A 10,837-nucleotide genomic window follows, 5' to 3' on the forward strand; every position below is an offset into this window, starting at 1 on the left:
AGTTATGGACGTATCTGTGCACCAGCTGATGGGAGAGCTAAGTCTAAACCACAGTTTATCCCCAGATTTAGCCACATTTAGTCACATTTCAGTATTTGAATTCTATGTTTGTGTTCTATAAGCAATGACATTTCACCATACTGTATAAAATGTTCTGTTCGTATCAGACTTTGTCCTTTTCTTGGAGGATGTTCTAAATAGAAGAGGTCCTTGATCGAGATTCTTTTGAGACGCTGATATTAGAAAATAAACAGCTTAACCCTGTAAGACCTAAATACAGAAAAAAATGAGTAAAAAATAAATGAGTAAATAATAACAGTAATATATCATTTTTAGTTTTCTTTTTTTGCTCATTCTTTTCTATATTTGGGTTTTTATAAATATATATTGTTTTCTATCTCAAAAAACAAACATGCTCATCAGTGTAACTGTAAACATCTTGGATGAAGCACTTTTTTCTCCTTTTACTGGATGCTCACTTCCTTGTTTATTTATTATTAATCATACAGTTAATGTGACGGTAGTATTAATGGGAATAATGAGCACCCAAACAGAGAGAAGAGGAACTGACAGCAATGAGCTTTACAGTGTATTTCAACAATGTATAGTTTATGGGAACTTGTGGATATATATGACTTCCTCCGTTGTAGAGCGGAAACAAGCATTTATTAATTTAATATGTCTTGCTTAATGTTTTACTAACTACCCAAACAGAAGTAATGACAGCTTTCCAAAAACTTTAATTGACAATTTCTAATATTTCGTCTTAACTTCACATTTTATAGAAAGGTAAATAATAAAGTTAAGATCAGCTGGATTAGCCTATTCAGAGTCATCTATCAAGTGAAAGCAAAGTTTTACTTGCAGCAAGGAATCACATGAACAGAGCTCAGTCTGAATCATGTGTGGAAAGAATTTAGCTTTTATACAGGCACATAAAAAAGTTACATTTCCACGAGTTACAGGACTTTTTTTTTTTGCAGTGATATTAACAATCTGCTGCTTCCAAAACCAACTTGTTAGATTTTCACGGCCAAAGTTAATTGTGGAATTTCACTGAGTACGTTGGGTTTTATGAGTTCACAGTCACACAGTTATACAGGAGTTCAAAATCACAAAGAGCATTTAATTATAACATCATGAAAATTTTAGAACATAGTGCAAACAAACAAAATTGATTTAAAGTCTGATGGCAGAATTAAAATCTTCAGAAGGCAGACTGAAAACCCAACCCTTTTAAAATATAATGAACCAAACACAGACCATCCATCCATCCATCCTCTATACACCGCTTTATCCTCATTAGGGTCGCGGGGGGTGCTGGAGTCTATCCCAGCTGACTTGAGCGAAGGCAGGGGACACCCTGGACAGGTCGCCAGTCTGTCACAGGGCTACATATACAGACACACAATCACACTCACATTCACACCTACGGGCAATTTAGAGTAACCAATTAACCTCAGCATGTTTTTGGACTGTGGGAGGAAGCCGGAGTACCCAGAGAAAACCCACACATGCACAGGGAGAACATGCAAACTCCATGCAGAAAGATCCCAGGCCCAACCTGGGATTCGAACCGGGATCTTCTTGCTGCAAGGCGAAAGTGCTAACCACTACGCTGCTGTGCAGCCCCTCAAACACAGACCTCATTTGTAAAAACACTACTCCACAGCAGCACTGATGTTTAAAAACTCCACAGTGTGCCTGAAATTTTGCAGCCTTTTCTCTCTGGTATGAAGCTACAGCAGGCATTTAACAAAACCAGTAGAATTAAAGCTCATAGCTGCTTTGCTTTGTTTAAAATAAAGGCTGCAAAGGTGAGAAATAGGCAGTCTGGCTGTCTAAAGGTGATAGTAAAGCTAATTATTAACCTTATGGATATTATTTGGTTGATGCACATAAAAAGTTAAGTGTAAAACCAACTGTTTATGGGTTATTAGGTCATGCTGTGACTGGATTTGCCAGAGATCCAGTGAAGACTCCAGTCTTTTGCTAAGCTAATTCCTTCCTCAATATTGCTTTGTACTGACTGCAAACAAAACAGCAAGAAAGCCAAAAATAATAAACATAATTCCTGAAATGGCAAACTATTCCTTTCACGGATTTATACTCATTTATAGGACATGACCGTAGCACTTTAAGTTGTCAGAATTTGTGTTTTTGTTGGTGTCCTGGCCTTGACTTTTTTTCCAGTTAAAACCCTAATAAAAAGATGTTCATAGTAGCGCAAATATACTGATGCAAGACCTCTGATGTGTCAACACTGGGATGAGTTGTGTTACTAAATTTACACACACACACACACACACACACACACACACACTGGAGCTATTTCCAGTGCTCCCAGTGAAGTCCATCTAAATCTGTAGGAGCTGATGAGGATTGAGTTACATGAGACACTGTCGCAAAGCATTCACTGCAGTATGCCGGAGCTGAAGCCACGTTTGCACCGTCTGAGAAGCTGCCACAAGCTGAAGATTCAAACTCACCCAGGTACTGTGATCTGCTGAAGATAACCTATGAGTTTCTGTTTGATCGTGATCGCAGGTTTAAGTTTTCAGGAGCTGAAGATGTCAAGGCATATTGCTAGTTTAATAGTGCATTGGAAGTTAAACTGTTTTCATACAGTCTGACTGCAGTAAAAGAGCTGGTAATATATTGATGAGCATATTAATTAAAGCAGTTTATCAGATGAAGCCTATGGTGTTTTAAATGCAAATTAATAGTTGAGTTTTTAGAGATTGCTCCTCCAGAGTCGTGACAAACACGGATCAGCCACAACATCATGACCACTGACAGGTGAAGTGATATCATCGATTATCTTGCTATAATGAGAAATATGGAATTAGAGGTGTGGCGGGAGACTGGATTAAAAGTTACCTGACTGGAAGAGCACAGTTTGTCCAAATGGGACAGTCTAGATCAGATGTGCTTGGGATTGCTTGTGGTGTGCCCCAGGGGTCTGTCTTGGGACCTAAATTGTTCAATATTTACATAAATGATATCTTTAATGTATCTCAGACCTTGAAACTTATCCTTTTTGCCGATGATACAAACATTTTCTATAGTAATGATAATTATAATGAATTAATAACTGTAGTAAATAAAGAACTCAAAGTGATAAAGAAATGGATGGATATAAATAAGCTATCTCTAAATATTGAAAAACCAAGGCAATGATGTTTGGGAACCTACAAATGAACTCAGAAATGCAACCTTCTGTCGATAGTGTACCTATTGAATTTGTTCGTGAAATTAAATTTTTGGGCGTTGTAATTGACAACAAGTTGTCATGGAAACCACACATCAAACACATTAAAACCAAAATTCCAAATGTCTCTCAATTATAAACAAAGCAAAACCTTACCTGGATGTGATTGCACTTCGCACACTTTACTGCTCTTTAATCCTCCCTTACCTGACATACTGTGTTGAAGTGTGGGAAAACACCTACCAGAGCACAATTAATCCTCTAATATTGTTACAAAAACGAGCTGTGCGGATCATTCACAAGGCGGGTTTTTTAGAACACACACATAATTTGTTTATTCAATCAAAGTTGTTTAAATTCAGTGATCTTGTAAAATACAACACATCAATCATTCTTTTTAAAGCTTTCAATAAATTATTACCAACCAATCTTCAGCGCTTCTTTATAATTCGAGAGCAAACATATGACTTGAGAGGTTATGCTAATTTTACATTGCCCAAAGTTCGAACTACTCGTAAAAGTTTTTGTGTGTCTGTGTGTGGGGTGAAACTCTGGAACAGTCTGGACTTACAACACAAGCAATGCCAAAATATTAACAGATTCAAACTGTATTATAAACATCAGATCTGGTCTAATTATTGGCACTGCATGCTGTAATTCACCTTGTCATTACAGTTACTGATCAATGTGTCCCTATTGTCCCTATTGTGGTGTTTGTCCATTACCATCGCTGGTATTTTGTCAATTTCCCGTATTTTGTCCATTTCTAGTATCTGTCCATTTCTGCTATTAGTCCATTACCATTGCTGGTATTTGTCAATTACCATTGCTGGTATTTGTCCAATTGTTTTTTGTTTTTTGTGTATTATATTGTAATTGTCATTGTAACATAATGTTGTTATGATGAGTCACAGCTCATAGTGTTTCTGTAGATGAGCTTGGGGGTAGGATTTAATAAGTTTTCTTCCTCCTACTCCCTTTTCAGGCATTCTATGCATGTTACCATATTGGAATGTTTGTTTTTTGCATTGTTATTGAAATCGCCTGAAATGAATGAATTAAAAAAAAAAAAGATTGATTTTCAAATACATTCTGCTTTAAATAGGAACAGATCTAAATCACCTTTTCAACAACCACTGATCTATCAGACAAAACCAACAGTGAGTGAAAGTGACAAGCTCAAGCAGTTTAAGGAAGTAACTTGAGTTAGAAAAGAGGCTTTGAAAGCTGATCTTACATACATTGTCTTGTTTTTAACAATGAGGAGCTGTTCCTGTTTCCTGTTGTGTGTTTCAGATGGTGATGCTGGATGTGTTGATCATAGGAGGCGGTCCTCACGCCCTGACCCTGGCTAGCCTGCTGTCCAGGCCTGACCCCGACCCAAACTCAGACCCTAGTCAGGACTCACCCGTCTCACCCGTCTCCCTTTTTAACCCAACGAGTTCTCAGCCAAACCCAGAAACAACCGGCAACAAACGCTGGAGCGGGAAGAAGAAAAAGAGGGTCACAGCTGGTACAATGCACTTGATTTTCTTATTTAATCATGATTACGAAAATAAATCTGACTCACTATCACAAGTACTGACTCAGTGATAGTTGCTAATAACATTTACTGGATCCAAATGGTCAGTGCAAGAATAACCAACAGAAACTGTTTGGATGATAACTTCATCATTCAAGCCATTTTTAACCCAAAATGACAGATATCACTAAATTTGATCCTGTTTCAAAATATTGAGCGCTGTAGATTTTTTTAAAAACAGATTTTACCTGTAATTGGTTTTTGTTTAACAATTTACATTTTTTTTGCAGATTTTCTCTGATTAAAACAATAACTAGTTAAAAAAGATAATAATTTACATGTTAGCTGTTTTTTAAAAAGGTCAGAACTGTAAATAATGTCTGCACCAAAAATCTGTAATTTCATCTTTTACAACATTTGACTCCAAGATAATGTTCACTGTATTTAAATCAGCAAAAAATGTAGTTGTTTTACAAATATTTGCCTGTATTTTTACAGTTTTTATCATTTTTGTACTTTACAGGATTCGTTTTATTTTTTTTTAAACATGGTTTTCTTTTTCTGTTTGAGGTTTTTTGTTGCTCTTTAATAATTTTTTTTAATTTGAGCTTTTGTTGCTTCTCTTTGTCTTATGGAATATCTGGTGTTTTTAGGCTGTTAGCGAGACAAAGCAAGCAATCAGAGCAGAGACTGTGAGAAGTTGTGACTTTTTTCACTATTGTTTGATACTATTTTGCTAAAATCTCTGCTGAAAACTGGCAGATTAATCAATACTTTTTATCTATACAGTTTGGCTGATTCATTGTATTTAATCCTAGTTTTGTCTTTTCAAGAACTTTGGCAACATTGTTGATTTTCCTGACAGGAATGAGTTTTATATTAGGATTACATTCACACTGAATTGCTACATAGTGTCACTTTTATTCATTCATTCCATTGAAATCAGTGAACAAATCTGTGATATAAGTAGTGAAATAAAGATCTGAAATTGTTCAGCTTGCTTGTAAAATGCATAAATGAGATTTCTATTTTGCCACAGGTGTTACGTTTTAAACATTTTTGCATGTAAATGACAAACCAAACATACTTCAGTCCGTATGTGGTTTGTGATTAGTCTCTGCAGGTCAGATGCTGGAGGAGAAATTGGCAAAATCAGCCACATCAGAGAGGATGATCTTTCCTCCGCTGAGTGTCCTAGCGGTGGACAGTTATGGAGAGTGGACGACTCTATGGGAGAGTCAGTTCACTGCTCTGAACATCCCTCATCTGCGCTCACACACTCTGGTGCACACAGATCCTCTCAATAAGGTACGAACACCAACAGCTTCCCCTGAAGTAGAAATGAGGATAAAGCTTTTATGGCATGAATGTAAACAAACACACGTGCAAATGTTTATCTCGACAGAAAGCACTTCAGGAATTTGTCTTAAAGCACGAACGCTCAGCAGAACTGCACAGTCTCCCAGATCAGATCTACATTCTGGACGAAAACGCATTTTTTAACGACATGCGTCTCGGCAAGAAGGAGAGGAAACGTTTGAACATCACGTCAACGATGAAGAAGAGTTTATCCTTCAGCCTGCCAGGAACCAAACTGAGCGTCGATTTCTTTAAGGAGCAGGTCTGACTGCTTGAACCTGCAGTTAATGCATTTTTATTAACAGTGTGTTTGCTTGATAGTGTACTGTGGTAATGAATAAAAGAACAGCTGCATCCGAGCAACCTGTGTAGAAGTTTGCTGTTTGCTTTGTGCTTGTTTTGAACTAATTTTGATATAACACTCAGATATTAGATGTTTAAAATGAGCAGAGGACCAGTTAGAATCATGCTTGGATCAAACACATTTATTTTTTTATTGAAGTATTATTTTTGTATCTGATTGTTCAAAAAGTTTGGTAATCGACACAAACAATACAGCGAGAAATACAAAAACACAGAAATGTTGATTGAACAGACATTAAATATCAGAATATTCTCCTATTCCTATCGGCAACAACACTTATTAAATACTTTTATTTTATAATTTCTTTTAAAACTGTTAGTGTGAAGTCAAGAATGTTCAAGTTTGACCCAGTTTCTTATTTCTTGTATCTATTTTTTAAGACAAATCCTAATAAGCCCCAAACTAAGAATGATCTGATTCCACTGACTCCAGTAGTATTATCCAAGCAGCCAAACCTGTTTCTTTGTGTCACTGATTTCCTTTTTTATTCCAAAACTAGTAAAAAAAACAAACAAACAAACACACCAGTGAATCACTGTTACACTGGTTAACTTGTTCTTTGATTGCAGTAAACATGGCCTAAGAAGTATATTTATTACCTTCACACTCTTTTCTGCCTGTTGTGAATACTTCAATAATAATAATAATAATAATAATAATAATAATAATTCTTAGCTGGAAACAACAACTTTTTCCTCCAGTTTCAGCAACAGTTTCTAAAACATACAGCAACCACAGCTCCCACAGACAGGTAAGGGAAATAGTAAAGTATCGAAAGACAAACTAACACCCTGTCCATTTTGGTCTTCATGTGATTTGTTGGTGAAAAATGTGGAGTGAAACCAACATGACGTTTTAAGCAGCATGTCCAGCATAATCTGAACACTGCTGCTTCCTGAGCTGCTAATAAATGTGAACATACAGGTGGAGAGATACCAGCTGGATAAAACGCTGGTGAAGGGAACAGTGGAGCGCATCATTCCTGTGACTGACGATAGGAAAGAGATGGAAGACGGTCGGGCAAAAGAGCAGGAAACAGAGGACATAACTCTGACTGAGAGGAATGGAGACGAGGGAAAGAAGAGAGTGAAGTACTTTCAAGTCCAACTCCAAGAAGGCGATATCCTAAATGCCCGACAGGTCGTTATGGCAACAGGCCCGACCCGTGCCCAAATGGCAAACATCCCTTCATGGGTGCAAAGCATTGGAGAGAGCTATCCAGAGGAGCGTTTGCAGCACACAGTTCATCTCATGCACCGTCTGCCAAACTGGAAGCAAAAAGTTCCCGAAAATTGTCAAAGACAGAAAGAAATTTTCCACACTCAAGGTATATTGGATTTCCTCTGATTATGAACCACAAAAATACAGAAAAGTGTTGCACAGAATCAATCTTTTTAGCATTTAAACAAGGGGAAATGATTACTGTTGCTATGCAGAAATTCAAAATGTTTTGATTCTTAAAATGTGATGCCCCTGCTGGTGTTTTTTAAATCATATTTTGTACTTTGTATTTGCCTGTGTGTGTGTCTATGCAGTGTGTGAGGCTGGACAGAGGGTGATGGTCGTTGGTGGAGGTCTGACCAGCGCTCATGTCGTCTCCATCGCCCTGCAGCAAGGTGCCAGCCACGTGACATGGGTCATGAGGAAGCACCTTCAGGTCTGATGACTCTCTGTGCACCAACCACAAATCTACTGCAGCTTCACCTGTCTGCATCCACCTCAACACACGTCAGTTTCTTCTGCAGCTGAAGCAGTTTGACGTGGGCGATGTGGAGAGCCTGGTGGGCCGGTACTCCCACGTGGAGCACGGCATCAAGATGGACGGCCAGGCCTACCTACGGCAGTTCTACAATGAACGGAGTTTCCACAAACGGCTGGCTATGATTCGCCAGGCGAGGAAAGGAGGCGCCGTCACCCCAGAGGCCTACATCCACCTGCAGCCGTTCATCCTGAATGGACAGGTGGACGTGAAGACATACTGTCAGGTAAGGACACAAGTGCATCATACAGAGTAGAAGGCTGAGGGGGAGGGAAGACGAGCTCAGGAAAGACAAGATAAGAGGCTGTGTGTATCAAATGATGTCCTGCTCAGGATAACAGGATGTGAAGTGAAATGAACCGAGATGAGTGTTAAATAAGCAGTGCTAGAATGTAACTGAATGCATTACAGCAAGTACAGTGTTTAAAATAAGTCCAAATGACTTACTTTCTGCTCCACTATAGTTAGTTGCTTCCTTTAGGATGTCACCTTTTTCCGATATGTGCTTCTGTGACTTTATATCTTACTTTATTGCACTTCTCCACCAAGCTTCATGAAAATCCACTTGGAAGTTTTTGAATAAATATAGAAGCAAGCTAATGTTAATATAAAGAACTACTTCTAAGATGTAATGAGGTCAGATCATATCACAGGTAGATGAGTGAGCTAACATGAGGTCAAGTGAGGTAAGAAAAGCTGACTTTCTTATCCAGTTAAATGTGTCCAGATCTGAATATGAATCATTTTTAATCCAACATGGATCAAGTCTGAATGAACACAGTCACATCAGGCTGAACGATCTGTTCTGGATCACAACATGCAGGAAGTATTTTGCAAAAATGGCTGGAAATAGATCTTGCTGCTTTCACTTTGTAACAAGAGCATGATAATCAGGCAGTTTAATGGGATGTAGAGGTCTCAGAACTTCCTGTACTTTAGTTTTCAGTGGTCAAATATTGTACTTTTCTTCTGTAATGGTCTTAGCATGTCTGAATTAAAACATGACTTATGAATTAAAACATGACACTGTTATCTATTCCATGTCTGTAAAATGCCTTAATGTATCATGAAGCGGGTGAGGAGAGCTAACTTCAATCACCTGTTCAGGTGAGTGAAGCCAGCTGGTGCTACAGGAATCAGGCCTGGAGTCTTTCTCTCAGTACTGGGGGCCACTGGACTGGAGATATGATCTGGCTCGCCACCGGCTGTAAGCTCGACGTCAGACAGGACCCGCTGCTTTCTGAGGTGATGAAAGAATTCCCGGTTCAAGTAAGTTCAACAGTAAAATGTTCTGTGTTTGTACAGTAGTGTGCAAAAGAGGAACAACCAGAAAGCATGAAAATAATTTGGATTTTGAGTGGTATATTTCTATTTCCAAATTAACCAAATGTTTCTATTGTGTGATCTTCCTCAGATAATACTAATAGATTAGTGAATGTATCTTTCTTGTCCCACATGAAGGTGATAGATGGATGGCCGTGCATATCAGAAAGTTTACAGTGGACAGAGGGCTGCCCGCTCTATCTGATGGGGCAGTACACCGCTCTGCAGGTAGGTCTTGTGTTTTGTCAAAGTCAGGGTCAGATTTAGTTAATTAGCACTTTTAAAAGGCCGATGGCCAAACAAAGCGCTCTGCGATAAAATAAATCATTAGCAATATGAAAAGAATAAAAGCAAAACAATAAGACGGTAAAATAAAACAGATAAAAGCTCCAGTAGAGGTTACTCTGCTCAGCCAAAGGTCAGGGGCAACAAGTGGGTCTTAAGACGTGTTTTAAAAATGGAGAGGCTATTTGCAGACTGCACAGAAAGGGGCAAAACGTTCTACAGTGTGGGAGCCACAACCGCAAAGGCTCGATCTCCTCTGGTTTTCATGAGAGATCGAGGAACGTCCAGGACCGTCTGGTCAGCTGACCTCAGGGCTGTGGAGGGTTGATGCACCTTCACAAGCTCAGATAAATATTCTGGGGCCAGTCTATTCAAAGACTTAAAAACAAATAAAAGAATCTCAAAATCAATCCTGTCCCTAACTGGAAGCCAGTGAAGAGAGGAAAGCACCGGTGTTTTGTGCTCACGTTTCTTTGTCCCGGTTTGGAGACAAGCTGCTGCATTCTGAACAAGCTGCAGACGGTTGAGCTCTGACTGGTCAATGCAGACATACAGGGAGGTACAATAGCCCAAACATGATGTAATAAAAGCATGGATAACTTTTTCTAGATCAGCCCTTCTTAGAAATGGTTGGCTTTGGCTCGAAGCTGAAGCTGAAAAAGCTTTGCTCTGCAAAAACGGGTCTCAGCAACAATCTTGCTTCATGTTTCTGCTTTTCCGTCCAGGTTGGACCTCATGCAGTCAACCTGGCTGGTGGTCAGGCTGCCAGCAGGCGGATCGCCAAAGACATCATGTGGCGTCATCAGCAGGACAATGAACAGGCTTCTGAAGGGAGCGGAGAGAAATCAACGACTGAAGAATATATTGAACAGATGCGAGGCTTGTTGTGGCTTTAATGTTACATTTGGCCAGAGAAACTCAAACACACCTGTTTGAGAGCTTTCACCTGTTCTTCATCTCTGTGGTGTCAGTGATGCTTGGTGTGGATGATGGAGATGAATTATTGAACAAATG

General features: G+C 38.9%; 1 protein-coding gene across 1 annotated transcript; it reads left to right on the forward strand.

Annotated features, from left to right (window-relative positions):
- The first annotated feature begins 4,513 nt into the window (after nt 1-4,513).
- Nucleotides 4,514-10,719, forward strand: zgc:113276 (uncharacterized protein LOC553748 homolog). The gene is made up of 10 exons (XM_051944851.1): nt 4,514-4,724; nt 5,857-6,041; nt 6,139-6,354; nt 7,381-7,471; nt 7,544-7,783; nt 7,992-8,113; nt 8,202-8,441; nt 9,323-9,484; nt 9,677-9,766; nt 10,549-10,719. The coding sequence occupies exons 1-10, from the start codon at nt 4,514-4,516 to the stop codon at nt 10,717-10,719; spliced, it is 1,728 nt and encodes a 575-aa protein (XP_051800811.1).
- The last annotated feature ends 118 nt before the right edge of the window (nt 10,720-10,837 follow it).

Source organism: Acanthochromis polyacanthus, chromosome 2 (assembly GCF_021347895.1).
Source record: "Acanthochromis polyacanthus isolate Apoly-LR-REF ecotype Palm Island chromosome 2, KAUST_Apoly_ChrSc, whole genome shotgun sequence".
Classification (NCBI taxonomy): Eukaryota; Metazoa; Chordata; class Actinopteri; family Pomacentridae; genus Acanthochromis; species Acanthochromis polyacanthus.